Source organism: Anomaloglossus baeobatrachus, chromosome 8 (genome assembly GCF_048569485.1).
Source record: "Anomaloglossus baeobatrachus isolate aAnoBae1 chromosome 8, aAnoBae1.hap1, whole genome shotgun sequence".
Lineage (NCBI taxonomy): Eukaryota > Metazoa > Chordata > Amphibia > Anura > Aromobatidae > Anomaloglossus > Anomaloglossus baeobatrachus.
The window spans coordinates 196,951,115-196,978,089 of record NC_134360.1 but is presented as its reverse complement, the minus strand read 5'-3'; the positions used below and the strand labels follow the sequence as shown (position 1 = coordinate 196,978,089).

General features: G+C 44.4%; 1 protein-coding gene across 3 annotated transcripts in view; it reads left to right on the top strand.

Annotated features, from left to right (window-relative positions):
* Positions 1-26,975, top strand: part of PLPPR4 (phospholipid phosphatase related 4) — a 196,080-nt gene that overhangs the window by 90,009 nt on the left and 79,096 nt on the right. For all 3 annotated transcript variants that reach the window (XM_075320075.1, XM_075320074.1, XM_075320073.1), the window contains one exon: positions 23,024-23,209. In XM_075320075.1, coding sequence (XP_075176190.1) covers positions 23,129-23,209 — 81 coding nt within the window. In that variant the 5' untranslated portion in view covers positions 23,024-23,128. The remainder of the gene's footprint in view (positions 1-23,023; positions 23,210-26,975) is intronic.

Sequence of the window (26,975 nt, the reverse complement as noted above, 5' to 3'; positions counted from 1 at the left end):
AAGGTCCTGTGAAGGAGTGTTCCATAAGTTTAATTTTATTTTTTTTTGTTGCGGCTTTCCCCTGTTTGTTTTACCTTTCCTTGTGTTATATTAGTGCAGCAGTGAGATTAGCGTTAACCACCTGCCAACACACTAGCCAGGGCAACTGCAGGACTTCTCAGAGTCTCAGGTTCCTGCTTGGTGACAGTTGAGGATACTGTATAGGGCCTGGCTAGGAGAGTAGAGACAGGCTGCAGGTGAGGATAGGAGTTGTCTCTTCTACCCTTCTTACTAGTGCAAGGGCTCACCATTGTTATTGTGTCCCCAGTGTTCTTCCTTACTTGTTGTATTGTTTGTTGTATTTTTATTGTGCATTAAAAAAGTGGGAAATTTAGACCACTTAGCATGAGTCAGCAAACCAACGGTAATGGCGTCCCACACACCCAGCGCATGTTTCGCATTGGCGATGCTTCTTCCAGGAAGCTAATGCAAAATGTGCATTGGGTGTGTCAGACGCTATTACCATTGTTTTGCTGATTCCCTTATAGGTATACTGTGCATTACCGTATGACATTTTTTGTAAAGCTATATGCTTATTATGTGACTTTTTTGGATATCTTTTAAGCACACTTGTGTTTGTACTTTGTCATTTTGCTTAATACCTGTACTACTTGTATTTTGATTGGTCCGATTGTAATCACTGGTTGTTACTATATTCACTATACGAGGAGTTGTCTGACTAGGTGTTCCCAATATAATATCTACCCTGTGAAGGGATCTTTTTTTTTGGAGACATCCTTTTGTATGTTTCCTTTTTTAACAATTTTAAGTATTTAATAAAAATTCAATTGTTATATGTGTTTGCATATTTTGGTTGTGTCTCATGCTAAGTAGTGCACTAATGTAGCAGGTGACATGGTTAAGTCAGAAGATAGTGGAGATTCAGTATTACTTTGTCCCCAATGCCCCCTGTAGCTCTTGCTTTCACCTCACTTCCAGTCACACCTGCAGAAGGCTCTGGTAGGCCCACCAGTCAGTTGGATTGATTGATTACCAGCACTATCTTACACTGAGCAATAATATAATTTGCAACACTTTTGATTCTGCTCACATTTTTCATGATCTGAACCCTAAAACTCTCTCTAAAGACACAAAAGGCCTTTTTCTCTCAAATATTGTTCACAAATTTGTCTAAATCTGTGTTAGTGAGCACTTCTCCTTTGCCTATATAATCCATCAAGCTCACAGGTGTGCCATATAAGGATGCTGATTAGACAGCATGATTATTGCACAGGTGTGCCTTAGGCTGGCCACAATTAAAGGCCACTCTAAAATGTGCAATTTAATCATAAAGTACAATGCCTCAGATGTCACAAGTTTTGATGTCACACTAGCCTGTATCATCGGATGCAATATACTAGTGACACACGGCTCAAACTCTGTTGCGAGTGTGAGCCGAAAGCCATTCATTGTGATCCGATTCTCTCTCGTGCGAGAATCAGAGCTTATGTGCGAAGAAGGAGAGATTAATCTCTCCATCTCCTCCATTGCCTTTCTCTGCGGATATCAGACTGCACTTGGATGTCATCTGAGTGCAGACCAATATTTCACATGCATCCATAGACTTGTATGGGTGCTCATGATCTGAGACACACTGCCAATCACAGCATGCTGCAATTTCTTTGTTCATGCCGAATTGACATGAGAAAAAAAAATGCAGATCTGCTCTGTCTCATTGACTAAGTCGGGCTTTGCAGGTTGCAATATCGGTAACAATGTGTTACCGACGCTGCAGTGATAGTCCCCGCCCCCGTTGCAGGTACGATATCTTGTGATTGCTGCCATAGCGAACATTATCGCTACGGCAGATTCACATGCACTCACCTGCCCTGCGACGTCGCTCTGGCCGGCGAACCGCCTCCTTACTAAGTCATAGCGACGTCACACGGCCGGCAGCCAATAGAAGCGGAGGGGCAGAGATGAGCGGGACGTAAACATCCCGCCCGCCTCCTTCCTTCCGCATAGCTGGCCGGGACGCAGGTAGGAGATGTTCCTCGCTCCAGCGGCTACACACACAGCGATGTGTGCTGCCTGCTGGAACGAGGAACAACATCGTACCATCGCAGCAGCGGCATTATGAAAATGTCGGACCCTACACCGATCATACGATAACGTAGCTTTTCCACTCGTTAATCGTATGTAAAAGGCTTTACATACTACGATGTGCGTCACTTTCGATTTGACCCCACCGACATCACACCTGCGATATCGTAGTGTGCAAAGCCTGTCTAACATTGACTAACGGATTTTCTTGTATTACACTCATCAAATTTAAACAATAATGTGAAGGGGCCCAAAAACAGGAAAAACAAAGGGAATCCCCTAAAGCCTCACTCATATGTCCACGTTTAAACATATTGTTGGAAAAATGATACCGACACCATCAGTGTTTTGCATCAGTGTACGGCCTTTTTACCCAGAAACAAATAAAAGTAAAAAAAATAGATCATTTAGATACAGTGCTTAACTATCTCTGGTGCTTGCATTAAGAATGAATGGAGCGGAGGCGTGCATGCTCAACCACCGCTCCATTCAGGTGGACTCTTTACAGCACTGTTAATGGGATGGGGGTCACAGTGGTGTCCCAGCCATCAGGAAGTTATCCACTATCTCCTAATTAGAGGATTACTTAAAAACATGACGCAATTCTTTTAATAGAGGCAGACAGTATTTCATTGGAGGAGACTGACACTGTGCCTCTCAGATTAACCTCTGCATGCTGTTAAAGGAGTTTCCCAGGATTAATTTTATTTTTTTACTAGCGGCCTAAAGACTAACAGCAACTTGTTGCTAACTACCTGCCTCCTCTACCTAGCACTGGCTCACAGCATTCATGGACTGCTCTTCTTCTTCTGGGTTGCTGTTGTCGGGGAGTGACTGCTGCCAGCACCATGCTGACTGACAGTAGGCTCCCAGTAGTTATCATTTCTGCTCTGTGTGAATCAACTTTTATTAGTAAACAGCACAGAGGTCCACTGATCCCTCATCCAGCGTAGATGACGCCTGTGCCTGGTTGTGTGGTCAGTTACCCTTGCAGGCCATCTAGCACACAGACCATGCAACAGTCTTGAATGGTCTGATACGACACTTGGGTGCCTCTCACTTCCATTAAATGTGCCTGGAATTATGTGGTTCCATCCAGTTCCAAAGGACATTGTTCACAATTAAGCGGTCATCACTGTGGGATGTGGCCAAAAGATGTCCACTTCTATGCCTTTTTGTGATTCCAGTCTTTCTGTATCTCTGTTGCAACATGCTGATAACACTCTGTGACACTCTAAGCTCAGTGGCAACTTCAGTCTGAGAACATCTTCCTTGAAGCCCCACAATGGCACTGTTACTGTTGATCTATTGTTAGGTGTCGTTTTGGTTTCATGATGTCAAAATGTGAACAGCTTGATGAGGAGGACTGTTCAAATATCAATTCTAATTGAACTCCGAAATTTATTTGGCGATTCACATGTTGTGAATTTTGCCATTTAGCTCCTTGTTAGATAACAGCAAGTTGGGCAAAAACTACTGAAACATTGAACAGTTGGACATGTGCAATCAAAGAGTTAAGAGAAGGTCACATTAAGTTCACCTCAAAAGGTCAGATGGCATTTTAGGATCATCCTGAAATTTCACCCTAAAGCCAAATATTCCTATAATTTTGTGAGTATTGTATATAGTTTTGAGGGAGAGGATTCAGTATAATTTACATATTAGTAGAGTTGAGCGCGGTTCGAGGTTCTCCAGTTCGCGGTTCGAGTGATTTTGGGGGCTGTTCTAGATCGAACTAGAACTCGAGCTTTTTGCTAAAAGCTCGATAGTTCTAGATACGTTCGAGAACGGTTCTAGCAGCAAAAAGCAGGGCTTTTTACAGCTACAGTGTGCAGGAGCCATCGCTGGCAGCCTGCCACAAGCTGGTAACCAAGATAAACATCGGGTATCCAAGCAAAGCGCTTTTGTTAGTAACCCGATGTTTATCCTAGTTACGTGCAGGAAGCCCACACTTCCCCGCTCAGCTCGCTCTGCCCCCTCCTGCCCGCGGCATGTACACATACATACACGCACACACACACACACACACACACACACACACACACACACTCTGCACACATGGTACCGCTCGGCTTACCTGCGGTGATGAAGTCCTGCCATCCCGACCTCAGCGCTGTCACTGTCCTCCATGGCCGCCGCTTGTCACATCACCTTCTCTCGCTTCCGACCCGAGACTGACTAGCGGTGACGTCACGGGCCTCTCGCGATTCTTGGCTGTGAAGGCGGCGGTCATTAAACTCAGTGACAGGGGCTGTCAGTGTGCTGGAGATCAGCGCAGGTAATGTACCTCGCTGACAGCAGCACTTGTCATCTCCTGCAGTGACCTGGGCTGACCCATTGATGTTAGCTCAGGTCACTGCATTGCTCTCCCAGCCAATGGGGAACATTCTGCTCTTCATTGACTGGGACAGTGTGGATCGTCATGGCAACCCCTTGGATTACACCAGACCTGCATTTGTTTTTCTTTCTAATAAATTGGTTAAAGAGGGAATGTTTTGGGGAGTGTTTTTTCAAATAAAAATGTGTTTGTCGTCTATTTTTTTTTTATTACTGACAAGGTTGGTGATGTCGGGTATCTGATAGACGCCTGACCTCACCAACCCCAGGGCTTGATGCCAGGTCACATTACACATCTGGTATTAACCCCATATATTACCCCGTTTGCCACCGCATCACGGCGCGGGATGAGCTGGGGCGAAGCACCAGGATTGGCACATCTAATGGATGCGCCACTTCTGGGGCGGCTGCGGCCTGCTATTTTTAGGCTGGGGAGAGTCCAATAACCATGGACCTCCCTAGTCTGAGAATATCAGACCCCAGCTGTCTGCTTTACCTTGGCTGGTGATCCAATTTTGGGGGGACCCCTACGTGTTTTTTTTTTTAACTATTTAATTTAAAATAACAGCGTGGGGTGCCCTCAGTTTTGGATTACCAGCCAAGGTGAGGTTGCCAGCTGTGGTCTGCAGGCTGCAGCCGTCAGCTTTACCTTAGCTGGCTACAAAACTAGGGGGAACCGTACGTCATTTTTTTTTTTCATTTTTTTGGCTAAATACAAAGCTAAGCACCCCTTAGTGCCACATGAAAGGCACCAAAGGGTGCAAAATTACAAAATGCAGGAGAGTGGGACATTATGTGTCTTTCTGCCATTATAATGGCAGAAAAGACTGATATGAAGTGCACAAGCACAAGAAAATCACTAGAGCGCTCTACGCTGTGAAAAGCAGTAGAAAATGGCACTGGAGTGAACATGTGACCGCCTCATGTAGGATGAAGCTATGGATCCTGGGTAAATTTATGCATTTACCCTCCTTCAGTTTTTTTGCAGTACACAAAAAAAACGGAAGGCACACGGATGACAAACAGATGACATACGGACCGTCTACGGAACGGAAACGGATGCCACACGGATGCACCCGTGAAAAAAAAAGGAATGTTTTTTGCAGACCGCAAAAATGGATCGGTCGTGTTAATGTAGCCTTATTCTGATCTGCCGTTTATAAACAGCAGGCAGAAATAAGTGAATAACGCCCCCCGGCGTCAGAAAATCTCCGGGGTTTCAGGGCTAGCTGAGACCCTGGAGATCATGATTCAGGACGGTTTTTCTGGTCCCCGCTCACGTGATCACAGGTATACACCGTACACCAATGATCACGTCACAGTAAATGACAGCGCCGGTAAAAAATTATTTATCTCCCATCTGGCATGAACAAACACTTCTTCTCCACTTCTCCACTTCTTCTCCACTTCTCCACTTCTTCTCCACTTTTTCTCCACTTTTTCTCCATTTTTTCTCCACTTTTTCTCCACTTTTTCTCCACTTTTTCTCCACTTTTTTCCCATTTTTTCTCCACTTCTTCTCCACTTTTTCTCCACCTTTTCTCCATTTTTTCTCCACTTTTTCTACATTTTTTCTCCACTTTTTCTCTACTTTTTCTCCATTTTTTCTCCACTTTTTCTCCATTTTTTCTCCACTTTTTCTCCATTTTTTCTCCACTTTTTCTCCATTTTCTCTCCATTTTTTCTCCACTTGTTCTCCATTTTTTCTCCACTTTTTCTACATTTTTTCTCCACTTTTTCTCCATTTTTTCTCCATTTTTTCTCCATTTTTTCTCCACTTTTTCTCCACTTTTTCTCCACTTTTTCTCCACTTTTTCTCCACTTCTTCTCCACTTTTTCTCCACCTTTTCTCCACTTTTTCTCCATTTTTTCTCCACTTTTTCTCCACTTTTTCTCTGTTCTTTTTCTATGGTCGGTCTACCCATTAGCTCTGCCATGCATAGTGTAGCTCTACACCTACTGCACATGTTACTTTATGATTGACATCTCTTTCGTACCAGAGCTGTCTAAGCCTACTCTGACCCCATATTTGTCATTACTATATTGTCCTTGTACTGTATTATGACATTTGTATCATGTGTTTCATTTCTTGCTGTGTTGCAATTTTTTTTGCTGCATCCCAATTGTACCTCTACATTGTTCGAGTTTATGTTATTGTTGTCTCACTCTTATGTGATACTGATTATTGTCATTTTTCATGATTACATGCAGATAAGTCCAATCTGACGAAGGCTCAGGCCGAAACGTCATTTGTAACTTGTTTTGGACAAAAACATATATGCTTATGAAAAAATGTTTTTTTCTTAATACGGACCAATAAAGAGTGATTTTGCATTACTATCCGTTGTGACTTACTGACTTAGTCTGGGAGATTTAGAGTGCCGAGGTTACTCACTAATTTTATCTATTATTACCTCTGAGCACCTATATACCAGTGAGCAGAGCTTCCTCTACAGTAGTTCTCCTGATTAGGCATGCCCTTACCTCATGAGCAGGGCATTGCAGCTTTGGTAGCAACCATTACGACATGGACTCTGCTGCTGTGGACCCGGGGAGAGTGAGTGCAGATTCATTGCACCCACACTCCTCACATGAAGGGTCCACACTCCTAGAAAATGGGGGATACGTTCCCTGAGTGTCTCCCCCCCCATATTCTAGACGGTCCAGAGTCGTCGTGGGACCCCTTTATTTTTTTTCTTACAATAAATTGGTGAAAGAGGAAATGTTTTGGGGACTGTTTTTTCAAATAAATTTCTTTTGTTGATTTTTTTTTGTTGTTAGTACTGACAGTTTATGATGTTGGGTATCTAATAGACGCCATGACATCACAAACTGCTGGGCTTGATCTCAGGTGATTTTACAGCTAGTATCAACCCGATTTATTACCCCGTTTGCCACTGCACCAGGGCACGGGATGAACTGGGGTGAAGCGCCAGGATTGGCGCATCTAGTGGATGCGCCACGTCTGGTGTGCCTGCGGCCTGCTATTTTTAGGCTGTGAAGGCTCAATAACTATGGACCTTCCCACCCTGAAAATACCAGACCACAGCTGTCCGCTTTACCTTGGCTGGTGATCCAATTTGGGTGGGACCCTACTTTTATTGTGTAATTATTAATATTTATAAAATAATTATAAAAAAGAGCCTGAGGGGACCTCCACATTGTATCCCCAACCACGGTAAAGCTGCCAGCTGTGGTTTTCAGGCTACAGCCATCTGCTTTACCCTAGCTGGCTATCAAAAATGGGGGGACCCAACGTCATTTTTTTTTTTAACTATTTTTTAAATAGAAAAAATTAATGGGCTTCCCTGTATTTTGATTGCCAACCAAGGTAACGGCAGGCAGATGGGGGTGGCAACCCATAGCTGTCTGCTTTATCTGCGCTGAGAATCAAAAATACCGCGGAGCGCTACATCATTTTTTTAAAGATTTATTTTTACAGCACTGTGATGTCCAGCAATCAAAATACAGGGAAGCCCATTTTGTTTTTAGTTATTTAAATAAATAATTAAAAAAAATATATATGGGCTCCCGCTGCATTTTGTGTATTGCTAGCTAAGGGTAATCCAAGCAGCTACTGGCTGCTAACCCCCACTGCTTGGTGTTACCTTCACTGGCAATGAAAAATCCAGGGAAGCATTTTTTATTTTTTTTGCCAAAAAACTACAAAAAAAGGACGTGAGCTTCGCCATATTTTTGTATGCTAGCCAGGTATAGGAGGCAGGTGCTGGAAGAGTTGGATACAGCGCCAGAAGATCGTGCTTCTATGAAAGTGCCATTTTCTGAGGCGGCTGCAGACTGCAATTCGCAGCAGTGGGGCCCAGAAAGCTCAGGCCAACCTGTGCTGCGGATTCCAATCCCCAGCTGCCTAGTTGTACCTGGCTGGACACAAAAATGGGGCGAAGCCTACGTCATTTGTTTTCTAATTATTTCATGAAATTCATGAAATAATAAAAAAAGGGCTTCCCTTTATTTTTGGTTCCCAGCCGGGTACAAATAGGCAACTGGGGGTTGGGGGCAGTCGTACCTGCCTGCTGTACCTGGCTAGCATACAAAAATATGGCGAAGCCCACATAATTTTTTCAGGGGGCAAAAAACTTCTGTATACAGTCCTGGATGGAGTATGCTGTGCCTTGTAGTTCTGCAGCTGCTGTCTGTCTGTATGGAGAAGAGCAGACAGCAGCTGCAGAACTACAAGGCTCAGCATACTCCATTCAGGACTGTATGCAGAAGTTTTTTGCCCACCAAAAAAATGACGTGGGCTTCGCCATATTTTTGTATGCTAGCCAGGTACAGCAGGCAGCCACGGGCTGCCTCCAACCCCCAGTTGCCTATTTGTACCCAGCTGGGAACCAAAAATATAGGGAAGCCCGTTTTTTTTAATTATTTCACTTATTTCATGAAATAATTAAAAAACAAATGACGTGGGCTTCGCCCCATTTTTGTGTCCAGCCAGGTACAACTAGGCAGCTGGGGATTGGAATCCGCGGCACAGGTTAGCCCGAGGTTTCTGGGCGCCTCTGCTGAGAATTTCAGTCCGCAGCCGCCCCAGAAAATGGCGCTCTCATAGAAGCGCCATCATCTGGCGCTGTATCCAACTCTTCCAACAGTCCTGGAGCCGGGTGGCTTGTTGGGTAATCATGGGTTAATACTGGCTTTGTTTTACTAGCCAGTATTAAGCCAGAGATTCTTAATGTCAGGCACGTTTGACCCGACCATTAAGAATCTCCAATAAAGGGTTAAAAAAAAGACACCACACAGAGAAAAAATACTTTAATAGAAATAAATACACAGACACATTAGAGACTCCATCTTTATTACCCCCTGTCAGCCCAATAAATCCCCAATAAACCAGCGCTGATAAGAGGTTTTTAATAGAGGCTTAAATTATAAGCAGCAATTTCAGCGTTTCAAGTGCCTTTAAATGAATTTGAAGAAACTGCACTTCAGGATTGTAGTGAGGATTGTAGTGAGGATGAGGTGCCCCAGCTCATCACTTGATGAGCTGGGGCACCTCATCCTCACTACAATCCTCACTAGTGTAGTAGTAGTGAGGATTGTAGTGAGGATGAGGTGCCCCAGCTCATCACTTGATGAGCTGGGACACCTCATCCTCACTACAATCCTCACTAGTGTAGTAGTAGTGAGGATTGTAGTGAGGATGAGGTGCCCCAGCTCATCACTTGATGAGCTGGGGCACCTCATCCTCACTACAATCCTCACTACAATCGGGAAGCAGCGTGCAGCCTTCACTCCGTGAGAGATCAGTTCTGCTGGCTGTCAGTGGTAACAGCGGCAACGCTGACAGACGCGTTACCATAGCAACGGTGCTCTCGGAGCCGCGGTTAGCGGTGACGTCACCGCTAACTGCGTTGCTATGGCAACGGTGATCTCTGTTAATGACCGGCTGTGTCAGCCGGTCCCTAACGGAACGGGGAGTCGACCGTGTGCTAGAGCATGTCGCTGGTACACGGCGATACACAAATGTGCACCGTGTACCGGAGAGATGCACTCGCAGGTCCTACATGACGCGTCATAGTCATGTGACCAGTCTGTAGCCAATGAGATAATAGCCACGTGACTGGTCACATGGCTATTTTGACGTCACGGTCCTGCATCTCTGCTGGCAGTGCCGGTCACCGGGAGGATTCAGCGATCATCGGATGGAATAGCGGCAGGAGACAGAGTGCAGGAGGGATCGCGGGGACCGGTAAGTGTTATGGCAATGTTTATTAACTGTATGTGTACATTTATACTGCAATTTTATGTGTTTGTGATTGCCTCCCATTATAGCCTATTGGTTCGAGTTCGGTTCGTTGAACGTTCGACGAACCGAACTCGAACGGGAGCTCCATTCGGCGAACCGACCTCGAGCCGAACCGCGACCGGTTCGCTCATCTCTACATATTAGTCCTTTAAATTTCTAATACCTAATTGCTATTTTTTTTCTTTTTGCATTTTTGTTCAGTGGGTTTATGCAAATAAATGCAAAAAAACCTTCTTTTATAGTACCACCAAAGCCTATGAGATTCCAGAAATCTCATTCACACACACACACAGACACACACAGACACACACTTGCTTTTTCCTGATTGAAATGGAAATCTGCTGCGTTTTTGAAAGAAGCAGCATGTCAATTCTTTCAGCGTTTTACACCTTTAGATATCATTCTCAATGGTTCCAGTTTCCATAATGGAGTCATTTGTGGGGGTTTCCACTGATTAGGCACATCAGGGGTGACATGGTTTCTACTACCTATTCCAGCCAATTTTGCTCTACAAAAGTAAAATAGTGCTCCTTCCCTTCCTAGCCCTGCCATCTCCCAAACAGTAGTTTTCCGTCACATATGGAGTATCAGTGAATTCCAGAGAAATTGCACAACATACTGTTTGGTTCAATTTCTTCTTTTATCCTTGTGTAAATAAAAATGGGGGGCCAAAGTAACATTTTTGTGTGGAAAAATGTGATTTCTTATTTTCATGGCTCAACTTTATAAAATTATGTGAAGCACTTGGGAGTTCAAAGTGCTCACTGCACCTTTAGATAAAATCCTTAAGGGATGTAATTTCCAAAATGGGGTCACTTGTGGGGGGTGTCCACTGTTTAGGCACATCAGGGGCTCTCCAAATGCAACATGGCATCCGCTATCTATTCCAGCCAATTTTAAGTTTCAAAAAGTCAAAAAGTGCTCCTTCTCTTCCAAACTGTGCCGTGGACCCACACAGTAGTTTTCCACCAAAAATGGGGTATCAACGTACTCAGAAGAAATTGCATAACAAATTGTGCCATCCATTTTCTCCTGATACTCTTGTGAAAATGCTAAATTTGGTGCTAAAGCAACATTTTATGGGATAAAAGCAAACTTTCATTTATTCCTTTCACATTGCTTTAATTCCTGTGAAGCACCTGAAGGGTTAATAAACTTTTTAAATATGGTTTTGAGCACTTTGAGGGGTACAGTTTTCAAAAATAATGCCACTTTTAGATATTTTCTGTCACATAGGCATCTCAAAGTCACTTCAAATGTAATGTGGACCCTAAAAAAATGGATTTCTAAATTTTGTTGGGAAAAGGAAAAATTGCTGATTAACTTTTAACCCTTCTAACTTCCAAACAGAAATATATATATATATATATATATATGTATATATATATATATATATAAATATATATATATTTCAGAAAGGGTTCTGATACACAGTAGTCATGTGGGAAATGTAATTAACTATATTGTGTTGTATAAATATCTGGTTTATCTGGGCATAATATATATAACGTATATCTGGGCATAATAATTCAAAGTTTGGAAATTGGGAAATTTCAAATTTTTGCCAAATTTTCATAAATAAATGCAAACGATATCAAGCCAAATTTTCCACTACCATGAAGTACAACATTTCACAGAAAATAATCTCAGAATCACTGGGATATGTTGAAGCGTTCTAGAGCTATTCCCCCATAAAGTGACGCTGGTTAGAATTTATAAAAATGAGTAGAGGAAAAACTTGGTACTCAGAAAAGATGACAATAATTCTGATAATTTATTAGAGGAAATCCAAGTAGAACTAGCACAGATGTTTCAATCCACATTGGACCTTCATCAGTATGTAGTAGGTAAAGTTCAGATAAGCACCAAGGAGAATAAGTGCTACGTGCGCCTAGCAGTATCCACCGCTATAACGTCCATAATGTGCGTGCACATTACAGCAGTGGATACCACGAAGAACACGTAGCACTCATTCTCCCTGGGGCTTATCTAAACTTTACTTACTGCATACTGATTGTTGCGCTAGCCACGGTGGAGTGCGGTAGTGAACCCACAGGACCACAGAGGACTGTGGCAGCTGACCCCAGAGACAGACTAGGACAAACCTTGAGGGAAGAAAACGACTTTAATGATCAGAGCGCGACCAGCGCCAAACAACACAGGGTGCTATGGTAGAGTCTAGTGTGCAGGTACAGTCTGCACAGGAATAGTCTGAATACCCGTAGTTACGGCCGAATGGCAGTGTAGATGGTAACACCGAGCCAGGCCCAGGCCTTGATCCAGTAGCAGGAAAAATATTGACACAGGCGACTTCCTCCTCTGGCGGTGCTTGATCTGATCCTATGGACTGAAGTGGAGTGGTCATGGCCAGACAGGTATGGACTCTGTGGAGCGCAGGGACCCAGGTATAGACTGGAGCAGCAGACAGACACGGCTGACTCTGAGTGGAGGCAAGGTACAGAGATTAGGAACAGGAGCAAGGTTAAACAACAAGGCAGAGGACAGAGACCTGATGGGAAGCAACGCCACACTAAGAGACAGGAAGACATTGCTCAGGCACCTCCCAGAAGGGGAGGCTGACATATATCCAGTGCCTCTCTACAAGAGTCTGAGAAGCACTTCCAGGTTAAGGAGTACTGGCCCTTTAAATCACAGCAGGATGTGGTAGGCATCGCCTAAGGAAGGTTCTGGAAGACCTGTTCAGTGCATGCATGTTTCTGGATGAGTAGGCCACTGGCAGAGAGCTGGAGGAGGATCCAGGACTGTGATTCGAGTGAGTACCCTGTATGGAAGAAAGAACAGCGGGATGGGCAAACCATATGGAGCCGCATGCTGGGCGCCAACCACCCTGCCCAGTAGGGGTCAGTCCTGTGGGTCGGGGCATGACACTGATGAAGGTCCAATGTGGAATGAAACATTTGTGCTACTTCTATTTGAACTTCCTCAAATAATTTATCAAAATTACTTTCATCTTCTCTGAGTGCCAAGTTTTTTTATACACAATTTATGGAACTGGTTTCCACTTGCGCTCCACCTATAGAAGTGCCATGTTTTCTACAGAATTGAAAAATGAGGCTTGGTCAGTAACGAACAAAGTGCCTTGGTCCTTAAGGGGATAAGAAAAATATGGATTTCTCTGTAATAAAATATCGGAGTGGAGACATAAAGATATTATTTTATTGAACTTTCTATGATCTACATGCTCATATAGACAGCTTAGGAGGACCGATGCTAATGATATATTCCTGTTATTTCTGCTTAGAACCCTTTCTCTAATATTAATTTTGGAAATACACTTGGGATCAAAATTAGAGAACAATGTATGATCACTTGCTTTTTTCAGAAATAATGTAATCTACATTGATCAACATTTAAGGGGTTTTTTTTAAAGGGGTGCATCATGTCACTAGAACAGTGTTTTACAAAAGATCCAAAGTTTATAGACATATAGACATAAAACCTTTATTTTGCCCAAAATGTGATGATTAGAATTAGAGAACAACAATGACTGTAGCACAGAGAATGATTATAACAAAATTTTCTGAAGGTAACAACAGTCACCAATGAGTAGGATGTGTACAGGCCACCTTTGCTTTGAATAAATTCAGCACATCTGCGGCCACAGGACATCACTAGTCTCTCACCCTGCTTTGGTGTGATTTTGGTCCACTCTTCTTCCAGTCTCTTCCACAGTTCTTGGCAGTTCTTGGACTATTGTGGGTTTCTTGGCCATAACTTTGTCACCAAGGATTTTCCAGAGGTTTTCTATTGGGTTTAGATTAGAACTCTGGGCTGGCCATTTCATTGTTTCAATGTTTTCTGATTCAAGGAACTGCTTTACCTGTTTTGCTGTGCGAAAATTGCTGGCTGATTGAGTGATGAGTGCAAGTGAGGAACCACGTGTTGATGAAGAAGGATCTGATACACACTTGCATTCACTCTGCCATGTAGCTGTATGAGAGGTCCAACTCCTGCTGCAGAAAACATTCCCCAAACCATGACACATCCTCCACCACCTTTCACTGATTCTTAACACACTCTGGGTTCAGTCTTTCCCCAGTTTGTAGATGAACATAATGTTTCCTATCAGACCCAAATAAATTAAACTTTCTTTCATCACTATAATGAACTGTGGAGCAATTCTCCTCTGTCCACACAACATGCTCCTCACCAAAGGTGACTCTAGCCTTTTGATTCTTTCTGCTAATGAGAGGTTTGGTCACTGCAGAGTGGATTTTCAGTCCAAATGCTCTTAAATGTCGTGACACTGTATGACGAGACAGATCCTTACCCTGTTCAGTGCTGAACTGCTGAGCAATTCCAGCTGCAGTGTTGAAACGATTACCCATGGAGATTCTTCAAATTATCCTGTCCTCTCTTGCATTTGTCTTTTGGGGGCGACCAGCTAGTTAGTGCAAACTGGAATGTTAGGCTGCCAGTTAAATAGGGTTTGTCAGATAATTAAGGAAATTAGCACCAGGTGCCAGATTAATAAGAATCCAATAAATTCAATTGATGAAATAAGCTTAGAATGCTGCAAGTTTACTCAAGTTAGGATATAATCACACAGAACTACTCAATGACCTTACCATTAAGGAAATTGTGTCTTGTTCTCTAATTTTGATCTCCAGTATATATAAATAAATTGACAACTAGACTTTACTATCACCCTTGGCTATAAGGCATACTATATACTGCATATTACAGAACTGTAAAATCTATGTTGACAGTTTCTGAGTGTGCTGAGGCATACCCTACTTGTTATGGAAATGCTAACATCCAGTATTAATGTGTGTTAAAAAAAGATGTTCCAAAATTCTTATTGTATGTGGAACACATATTTTACCCCATTATAAAAATGCTATTGATATAAATCTAATAAATACTAATGTTATGTAAACTTCAGATTATGAGACCCTATAAAGCCACTGACTACTGTCTTTAGGGTCCCATATGAAGTTCTGTTCTTTTTGTGTTCACTGCTTGGAAATAGATTGCATTGTTGTCATATTTTGGGAACCAGCAACCTTTCCATGACCCAAAAAGCAAAAAAAAATGCCTAATTTATTCTTCTAATCTGTCCTGTCATGTGAAAAGCTGGTGTCTACTGTTAGAACAGTTTATTAATCATAGAGAACACCCAAGTCTTAAAAGAGTTCAAAAAGAAGGCAGCACTTACTATAATTATTGGCATAATTAGCAGTTGTGAATGCCACGAGCAGTTCTATGCTGCCAAAATAACTCTGTAAATAAACAATGCTACAAAGTTCACTTATTAAGTCCCCAAAGTCTCTTTGACTTTAGTTGAATTATATAGTCTTCTAAATGTATAAACTCTACACAGAAACAAAAAACTAGTTTATGCCAAGGTGATCATATAAGAGCAAGAACTGCTAAGATCTAAAACCTACTATCCTTTCCAACATTGTAAACGCAAGGTTCTTAAAGGGAATCTGTCAGCAGGTTTTTGCTATGTAATCTGAGGACAGCATGAGGTTTGGGCTGACATACAGATTTCAGTGATGTATCACTCATTAGGCTGTGTACAGTTTTTTACTTACAATGAAGGAGTAATCACCAAGAGATATTCGCTGCCTGGACTGCAGCTCACATAAGCATTGGTGCAACCATGCCCTGCTCCTCTGATCAGCAGCTCACTGTCAATAGACAATGTGCTCAAAAACCCATGATGTGAGCAAGGTTAGATTTCTGAGCTCTGCTACGTGCTAAGATACATCTAAAAACTCTGATTGTGTCACAACTGCTGCACCCAGTAAACTATAGCCAGCTTTACACGTTTCAATTTCGCATACGATATCGTATGCGATTTTCAACGCCCCCATTGTATGTGTGGCACGTTCAATTTGTTGAACGTGCGGCACAAACAATTAACCCCCGTCACACGTACTTACCCGTCCATACGACCTCGATGTGGGTGGCGAACGTCCACTTCCTGGAGTGGGAGGGACGTTCGACGTCACATCGACGTCACGTGGCAGCTGGCCAATAGAAGCGGAGGGGCGGACCTGAGCGGGACGTAAACATCCCGCCCACCTCTTTCCTTCCGCATAGCCGGCTGCAGCCGCGGGACGCAGGTAAGATCTGTTCAATGTTCCCGGGGTGTCACATACTGCAATGTGTGCTGCCTCGGGAACATTGAACAACCTCACGTTCAATTCATGAGGAATGAACGACGTTCATGCGATGAACGGATTTTCGTTCAATCGCAATCGCACGTACCTGTCACACACTGCAATATACCTTACGATGCCGGATGTGCGTCACTTACAACGTGACCCCACCGACACATTGTAAGATACATTGCAGCGTGTAAAGTGGGCTTAAGTGATACATGGCTGGAATCAGGGTCGCTTTTCCTACATTTGCTCCTCTGAGATGAGGTAGCAAAAACTTGGTGACAAATTCCCTTTAACTGTCTTTTATAATGCATGGCTGGACACAGTAACAAAACCTTTGTACGGATCTCATGATATTGTAATTTAGTGCTAACTAGCAAAGGGGGCATTGCCCACAGGAATTTAGGGGCATGCCTTTAGGCTGTTTAGCATTATTACCCTCTGGGCTTTGCCTGTTTGGTAAAGACCATAAAAATCTGATGTAAAATATAGGCCCATGTTAATGAACTGTATGGCAGATTTCAAAAAAGAAAAAGTTGAAAATTCAGGGAAGCATTAAGGATAAAATAAGAGCAAGTACCGGACTCTTTTAAATTGGTACCGGGCTGTCTTTAAATCCAATAATCTAGACTTTTCTGCTTAGCCAGACAGATTTTGGACTCCATATTAGACCTCAAACAGGCTATAGATCCCAATAGATAATGGAATTGAGGATAGGCATTTGAATGACTCCACTGCTGCAGGAGATGAGATCCACACTCCAAAGGATGATGACTGTAGTTGTATTAATCATTTCAGGTTTAGACTTAGCTCTTTTTCAATATAAAAGCAAAGGCTAATAGATCTAGAACCTATGTACATAGCAGACAAAGCCTCCTGGAAAGCCATCAGTACCACATGGTCTTATCTCAGAATAACCTATAGGGTGCTAGAGTGAGTAAAGTATCTTATACCATCTTTATTAGAAAAAATGACTAAGTATGGGATTGATAAGGCTACACTTAGAAGGATTCATAACTGGCTCAGTGACCGTACTCAAATAGTGGTAGTTAGAAGAGTGTTTCTAATGTGGTAGCCCAAGGCTTTGTCTTGGTCCCAGTGTTGTCCAACATTCTTATAAATAATCTAGATAAGGGAACTGTAGGTAAAGTAATCAAATTTGCAGATAATGCAAAGCTAGGAGTTTTAGCTAACATTAGGGGTACTTCTCAGATAGCAAGATCGCTAGCGAGATCGCTGCTGAGTCACAGGTTTTGTGACGTACCAGTGACCTCACCAGCGATCTCACCGTGTGTGTCACTAAGCAGCGACCTGGCCCCTGCTGTGATATCACTGATCGTTACACACTGTTCTGGTTCATTTTTTGCTCGTTGGTCTCCCGCTGTGCAACATTCAGCGGCGTGTTTGATGGCGGGAGACCAACGAGCACCGACTCTGTGTAAGCAGCGTACGCTGGTAACCAGGGTAAATATCGGATAACTAAGCAAAACGCTTTGCTTGGTTACCTGATATTTATCCTTGTTACCAGCGTACACCACTTAGCGCTGGCTTCCTGAACACGTAGCCAGGGTAAATATCGGGTAGCTAAGCAAAGCGCTTTGCTTAGTAACCCAATGTGTACCCTGGCCTATTGTGCAGGGAGCCAGCGCTAAGCGATGTATGCTGGTAACCAGGGTAAATATTGGGTAACCAAGCAAAGCGCTTTGCTTGGTTACCCGATATTTACCCTGGTTACCAGCGTACACCGCTTAGCGCTGGCTCCTTGCACACATAGCCTAGGTAAATATCGGGTAGCTAAGCAAAGCGCTTTGCTTAGTAACCCAATGTGTACCCTGGCTACGTGTGCAGGGAGCCGGCGCTAAGTGGTTTATGCTGGTAACCAGGGTAAATATCAGGTAACGAAGCAAAGGGCTTTGATTGGTTACCTGATGTTTACCCTGGTTACCAAGTGCAGAGTCTCTGGTGGCTGGTCGCTGGTGAGATCTGCCTGATTGACAGCTCATCAGCGACCATATAGCGACACACCAGCGATCCTGACCAGGTCATATCATGGTCAGAATCGCTGGTACGTCGTTTAGTGAGACGGTACCCTAAAAGTGGAGAGAGAAAGGATTCAGAAGGATCTTAGATAAGCTGGAACAATAGGCAGCCACTAATAGAATGGCATTCATTTAACAGGGAGAAATGCAAAATTCTACATCTGGGCAAGAAAATTGAAAACAATATCTACAGAATGGGAGGAATAGAACTAAGCAAGTGTGAAAAAGATCTGGGTATACAAATAAACACAGACTACACATGAGTCAACAGTGTAATGCAGCGGCAAAAAAAGACAAACAGTTCTGGGAAGTATTAAGAGAAGCATAGAGTCGAGAGCACATGAAGTAATTATCGCCCTCTACTCCTCTTTGGTCAGATCTCATCTGGAATACTGTGTCCAGTTCTGGGCATCACATTTTAAAATAGATATAAAAAAAACTGGAGCAAGTTCAGAGAAGAGTGACCAGGACTGCAAAATGTCCAACGAGAAATAATTAAAGAATCTGGAAATGTTTAGTTTGCAAAATAGAAGGCTAAGGGGAAACTTAATAGCTGTCTACAAAGATCTGAAGGGCTGTCACAATGTAGAGGGAGCTTCCTTCCTTATACTCATTTGCACATGGAAACATGAGAAGCAATGCTAAGAAACTGAATAGGAGGAGACACAGATTAGATTATTTGAAAAAACTTTTTTGACGGTGAGGAAGATCAATGAGTGGAACAGGCTTCCACAAGAGGTGGTGGGTTCTTCTTCATTGGAAGTCTTCAAACGGGCTGGACAGACATCTGTCTGAGATGGTTTAGTGAATCCTGCACTCGCAGGGGGTTGGACACGATGACCCTGGAAGTCGCTTCCAACTCTAATGTTCTATAATCTAAGGGGTACTTTGCACGTTGCGACATCGCTACTGCGATATCGTTGGGGTCAAATCGAAAGTGACGCACATCTGGCGCCGGTAACGACGTCGCAACGTGTAAAGCCTAGGAGAGAAGATGAATGAGCGTGAAACAGTCAAAAATCGGTGATCTGTGTCACGTCGTTCATTTTCATAACGTCGGTGCGTCCGCATGTATGATGTTTGTCGTTACTGCAGCTCCACACATCACTGTGTGTGAAGCCGCAGGAACGACAAACATCTCCTTACCTGCGCCCGCCGTCCATCGGCAATGCGTAAGGGAGAAGGTGGGCGGGATGTTTACATCCCGCTCATCTCCGCCCCTCCGTTTCTATTGGCCGGCCGCTTAGTGACGTCGTGGTGACGTCTCTGTGAAGCCGAACGCACCGCCTCCTTGAATGAGGGATTCTTCGGCAGTCACAGCAACGTTGCAGACCAGGTAAGTGCGTGTGAAGCTGCCGTAGCGATAATGTTCGCTACGGCAGCTATCACAAGATATCGCATGTGCGACGGGGGCGGGTACTATCGCGCTCGGCATCGCTATCATCGGCTAGCAATGTCACAGCGTGCAAAGTACCCCTGGTCTGTTTAACCATTTGATTGCTGATTTCAGCAATGACCTAATTGAAGGGTCTTTTATACATTAATAATACATTTTTTTTACAAATAAATAAATTCTTTAAACAATGATCTGTCATCTCAGACAAGGCAAATCTTTTTATCATTGCTTTATGACATATTTTTGAGCATTAGTAAATAATTTTTCTAGCAGCGTTCTAGGCTATAGGGAAAGGAAAATATATTTTCATGACATTTTTTATGCTCTGAGCAGCTGAGGTCACTATTTTAACCACATGTGGCATAACCTTGGGGATACAAGTAGAGGAGTGCAGTCGGGTAACATGTTTCCATTCAGTTGCCTAATTTTACAAAAAAAAAAGTCAACTTGAATGCTCTCACATATAAAAAACACATAACAAAATGTATTTCCTATGCTAAGTTATGATCTATCAAAAGTCTGTAAGATTTAGACTTTTATACCATATGTTATATAATGCTATTTATAGCATACCTTTCCTTATTAGTTACTTTACTTGCACAATGTATTCTGCAATTATTGCTTTAAAAATGTAAATACTTTGTTGTAGCTATTGAAACGCAAAACTAAACATTATTGTTAAATTAAAACATTTTTTCTTTATTTCCAGCCTTTGAACAGTTACTAAAAGCAAGAGTCAGATTTTATTTAACTAGATTAATGCTGAACCATACATTCAATTTGTTAAATGTTAGAAAGCAGCTTAAAGGGAACCTGTCACCGGATGTTTATAATACTTACCTAAGGGTCGGATGGGCGTCTCCATTATCCGGGTCCCGCGCCTCCTCTTTTGGCCATCTTTGTCCTCCTTCTGAAGCTAGTGTGGATGACGCCTTTTACATCATCTACACTAGCCGGTATTGAGGTCCTGCACAAGCGCACTACAATGCTTTGATCTGCCCTGCTCAGGGCAGATCAAAGTGCACCTGCGCAGGACCTCAATGTCGGCTAGTGTAGATGACATAGAACACGTCATCCACACTAGCTTCAGAAGGAGGACAAAAATTGACCGAAAGAGGAGGTGCAGGACCTGGAGAATGGAGACGCCAATCTGACCTTTCTGCTCCTCACCAACCGTTAGGTGAGTATTATAAACATCCGGTGAAAGGTTCCCTTTAAAGACCTCCATACAGGTTAGACTAACTGCTGATATTGACGGGTTCGGGCGACAGTCTATTGTGTATGAGGCCTCTAGGCTGCTGCCACTTTCACTGCCACCACTGCCTAGGACTTTGTCCATAAACACAGGTGTGCTCACTGAAGGCACACTGTTCCTCTATCCTCTGCACCCCCCCTCTAACCTGGCATATGATTTGTCTCTGCATTCTCAGGCACATTACCCATACTGCAGACGCCCTGAGCACAGTCTGATATTGCCCTAAACCCTCAACGCCTTAGATGTAAAACCCTGATGAAGGCTTCCTAGATGCTGAAACATCATTTTGCATGGGTTGAGATGTACCCCTTTTTGCAACCAATCAAAAATAAAAAAAATAAAAATTCTATTTGACCATTTGTTGTTTCTTGAGTGCTGGAGTTACCCTTTATGATTACTGATTTTTTTCCTCCTAGCACCCACTTATATTTTGTTGAGCCGGACCCTATCTTTTATATATCTTGCCTGTCCCCCAAAAGGTGATGTTAGAAGACAGAAGGAAGTGGCATGTTAGATTTCGAACTGTCAATCCTTTTGTTCTCTAAGAGATAAGACTTCACTTTTGGTGGCTCTCTCGTAGAGAACACAGAAGCTTGGCTGGTTGAGTGCTCCTCCGTATGGGAGAGTCAGGGGAGATAGCAGATGGCTGAACGATCATCCAAACTATCATTTAGCTGACAATTATCCACATTGTGTAGATGGCGTAAGGCTTGAATCTAGCTGACTCGTTGGAGTACCCAAAGATCCTTGAGTGTATAAAGGATTTAAAATTATCTACTTTATGGTAACATTCCTAAAATCTTTGAATTCATATACATAGCACCGAAAACATCTGGTCCTTTCTGATCAGACATTGATGACCTATCCTAAAGAAGGCCATCAGTGTAAAAGCAGTGGACAACCTCTTTAAGGTCATATTATTGACCCATGTGACTACTTCCCAAGATGTTCCCTGGCTCTCCTCCATCCACTTCTGCATATGCTGTGCGCAGTGATCAGAAGTGGACATAAATGAATACATCAAACAAACGACTGCCACCATTTTGAGTCGTACAAATATAAGTCAGTTACCATTCTATCCTCAACAAAGACCCCGTAGTCAATAATGGACTTTAAATGGGTCGTTTCAAGTTCCTATTTTTAAGGGTGCAGATAATGATCAGAGCCGGAACAGTTCACCATGTAGTGTCTGTTGCAGAATACTGATACTCAGCTCCTGTTGGATTCAATGAGAGATGAAATGCTGTTCTCATTAAACTGCCACTGCACGATGAATTCATTTGAGTTTTTCTGGCTCTGCCATGTTTGTCCGGCTGTGCCATGTTTGTCCGGCTGTGCCATGTGGGCCTGGCTCTGCCATGTTTGTCTGGCTCTGCCATGTTTGTCCAGCTCTGCCATGTTTGTCTGGCTCTGCCATGTTTGTCCAGCTCTGCCATGTTTGTCTGGCTCTGCCATGTTTGTCCAGCTCTGCCATGTTTGTCCGGCTGTGCCATGTTTGTCCGGCTGGGCCATGTTTGTCCGACTCTGCCATGTTTGTCCAGCTGTGCCATGTTTGTCCGGCTGTGCCATGTTTGTCCGGCTGTGCCATCTTTGCTCGGCTGTGCCATGTTGTTTGGCTCTGCCAGGTTGTTCCAGCTCTGCAATTTATTACGGCACTCATGTGTTGTTCTGGTTCTTCTCATTATATACTTCCAGTCATCAAGGAAGCTGAAAATAGGTGACAAGTGGAGGTGCAGGGGGTGAGACCTTCACCGATTTGATTTTGGTGATCTATTCTAAGGATAGGTCATTAATATCATGAGCACGAACAATCCCTTTAAGCGAGCAGGTAATGCACATTAGGCAGGGATGTTCAGGAATATATTTGGCTACATTTTCCACAATATTTAGTTGTAAATATGCAATATATTTTATATGCATGCATGTCTATCCTTAACTACTTTGTTTTCTATACATGGTACATACATTGATTTTTTTTTTATATATATATTTTTTTTTTCTTCACTATAGCTGCCCATTCTGGCCTCATCAGTGGTGAGTCTCTACTTTCTGGAGTTGACAGATGTCTTCAAGCCAGTTCATTCAGGATTTAGCTGCTACGACAGAAGCCTTAGTATGCCCTACGTTGAGCCTACTCAAGAATCTATCCCCTTCCTTATGTTGCTTTGCTTGGCATTTGCAGGACCAGCGGCAACAGTAAGTATTATCATTTTGTCTTTCCTATACCTCCTTAACATAAAAAGTCTATCTTACAAATGTTACAGTGCACAATCAGCAAGTTTGAGCTGCTTCCTATAGTTTTGATAAAATCACGGATTTATCTCCTGCAGATTTACTACTTCTCTGAATGCTGACCTCTGCTTAACCCCGCCCACACCATCGATTGGCAGCTTTCTGTGTATACTGTACATAGGCTAAAAGCTGTCATACAGTACTAGGGACGGGTTTGGAGACACGGGGGTCAGTGGGTGCTCTCGTCCACTGGCCCGGCCGCCTTTAGAAAGACAGCATGACCCAGGGCTCATCCTAAATGAACGCCCGACCTTCTTAACCGTGGGTGGAACACTACTCAGAAAACACAGGGTGAGGAAATCACAATATTAAGACTTTATTGGATCCCCAAACAATTAACGGCATATGGCACATAACCAGCAAAACCACAAAATGTAACCAGCAACAGTTTCTCACCCTTCTGCTGGCTCACCAGGGATTAGAATGTCCATTCCTCAGAGCTTCCAGGGCTACTTACTCCAAACCAGCAGCACCCCCACTTTCGGCGGGCACCCACCGAGAATGGAATAACGCCAGATTTAGGAAGCTGGCTGAGGTCTGCAAACCCTGTAGTCAGGTGACTAGATTATCCCAAGCTGGATTCCTATCTTAGGTAGTCTTTGAAATCTCAGCCGAATCCTTGCATTTGCTGCTGAAGTCCATGAAGTGTTATAATCCAGGTTCGGTTATGGCTTGCCAATCGTATCCGCAGGTCCTAGATTGATATCATGTAGCAAGAGTCTACCTGGGAAATGTACAGTCCTCCTTCTTATACTCCTGAGCTCTCCATTCAGACCATTGGGGTCTTCACTGTTTGTGCTTAAGGGTACCTTCACACTTAGCGATGCAGCAGCGATCCGACCAGCGATCTGACCTGGTCAGGATCGCTGCTGCATCGCTACATGGTCGCTGGTGAGCTGTCAAACAGGCAGATCTCACCAGCGACCAGTGAACAGCCCCCAGCCAGCAGCGACGTGCAAGCGACGCTGCGCTTGCACGGAGCCGCTGTCTGGAAGCTGCGGAGACTGGTAACTAAGGTAAACATCGGGTATGGTTACCCGATGTTTACATTAGTTACCAGCGCACACCGCTTAGCTGTGTGTGCAGGGAGCAGGGAGCCGCGCACACTGAGCGCTGGCTCCTTGCTCTCCTAGCTACAGTACACATCGGGTTAATTAACCCGATGTGTAATGCAGCTACATGTGCAGAGAGCAGGGAGCCGCGCACACTGCTTAGCGCTGGCTCCTTGCTCTCCTAGCTGCTGTACACATCGGGTTAATTAACCCGATGTGTACAGCAGCTACATGTGCAGAGAGCCGGAGCCGGCAGCACAGGCAGCGTGAGAGCTGCAGAGGCTGGTAACTAAGGTAAATATCGGGTAACCACCTTGGTTACCCGATGTTTATCTTGGTTACAGCTTACCGCAGCTGTCAGACGCCGGCTCCTGCTCCCTGCTCGCTTCATTTGTCGCTCTCTCGCTGTCACACACAGCGATCTGTGTGTCACAGTGGGAGAGCGCCTTTGAAGAAAACGAACCAGGGCTGTGTGTAACGAGCAGCGATCTCGCAGCAGGGGCCAGATCGCTGCTCATTGTCACACACAGCGAGATCGCTAATGAGGTCACTGCTGCGTCACAAAAAGCGTGACTCAGCAGCGATCTCGGCAGTGAGCTCGCTGTGTGTGAAGCACCCCTAAGACTGGGCTCTTATTGGCTAGATTTCAAGCCGTATACAAAATATCCCTAGAAGTAATGGTCTCTGGCAGAGACGAGGGAGAGACAGCTAAGTTACATCACATCTAGCAATACACATAGTAATACAATGGGAGGTTCGCATAATTGATTTGTCTGGGTATCTGACCTTCACTGGCCAAGGAAATTAAATGAGTCAACAAGAACTTTAACACCAGACTCGTAAAGGCTACGTCTCACTAAGGGTACCTTCACACTTAGCGATGCAGCAGCGATCCGACCAGCGATCTGACCTGGTCAGGATCGCTGCTGCATCGCTACATGGTCGCTGGTGAGCTGTCAAACAGGCAGATCTCACCAGCGACCAGTGAACAGCCCCCAGCCAGCAGCGACGTGCAAGCGACGCTGCGCTTGCACGGAGCTGCCGTCTGGAAGCTGCGGAGACTGGTAACTAAGGTAAACATCGGGTATGGTTACCCGATGTTTACATTAGTTACCAGCGCACAGCTGTGTGTGCAGGGAGCAGGGAGCCGCGCACACTGAGCGCTGGCTCCTTGCTCTCCTACCATAGCTACAGTACACATCGGGTTAATTAACCCGATGTGTAATGCAGCTACATGTGCAGAGAGCAGGGAGCCGCGCACACTGCTTAGCGCTGGCTCCTTGCTCTCCTAGCTGCTGTACACATCGGGTTAATTAACCCGATGTGTACAGCAGCTACATGTGCAGAGAGCCGGAGCCGGCAGCACAGGCAGCGTGAGAGCTGCAGATGCTGGTAACTAAGGTAAATATCGGGTAACCACCTTGGTTACCCGATGTTTATCTTGGATACAGCTTACCTCAGCTGTCAGACGCCGGCTCCTGCTCCCTGCTCGCTTCATTTGTCGCTCTCTTGCTGTCACACACAGCGATCTGTGTGTCACAGCAGGAGAGCGGCTTTGAAGAAAACGAACCAGGGCTGTGTGTAACGAGCAGCGATCTCGCAGCAGGGGCCAGATCGCTGCTCATTGTCACACACAGCGAGATCGCTAATGAGGTCACTGCTGCGTCACAAAAAGCGTGACTCAGCAGCGATCTCGGCAGCGAGCTCGCTGTGTGTGAAGCACCCCTAAGCGACATCGCTAGCGACATTGCTGCTGAGTCACGGTTTTGTGACGCAACAGCGATCTTGCTAGCGATGTCGCTGTGTGTGACATCCAGCAACGACCTGGCCCCTGCTGTGAGGTCGCCGGTCATTGCTGAATGTCCTGGACCATTTTCTTCAAAGGCGATCTCCTGCTGGGCAGGACACATTGCTGTGTTTGAGACTGTGTGACAGGGTCCCAATGAAAGCAGAGATCGTTATACAGGTCGCTACTGCAACCTGTATCGTTAGTGAGTCGTTGGTAAGGTCTGACTATGTGACATCTCACCAGTGACCTCCCAGCGACTTACCAGCGATCCCTATCAGGAAGTATCGTTGTCAGGATAGCTGGTAAGTCGTTGTGTGTGACTGGGCCTTAAAGGTCCAGTCACACTAAGCAACTTACCAGCGATCCCAACAACGATAGGGATCGCTGGTAAGTTGCTAGGAGGTTGCTGGTGAGATGTCACACTGCGACGCTCCAGCGATCCCACCAGCAACCTGACCTGGCAGGGATCGCTGGAGCGTCGCTACACGAGTTGCTGGTGAGCTCACCAGCAACCAGTGTCCAGCCACATGTGCAGAGAGCAGGGAGCAGCGCACACTGAGCGCTGGCTCCTTGCTCTCCTAGTTACAGCACACATGGGGTTAATTACCTGATGTGTGCTGCAGCTAATGTGCAGAGAGCAGGGAGCAGCGCACACTGCTTAGCGCTGGCTCCTTGCTCTCCTAGCTACAGCACACATCGGGTTAATTAACCCGATGTGTCCTGCAGCTACATGTGTACAGAGCAGGAGCCGGCACTGACAGTGAGAGCGGCTGAGGCTGGTATCAAAGGTAAATATCGGGTAACCAAGGACAGGGCTTCTTGGTTACCC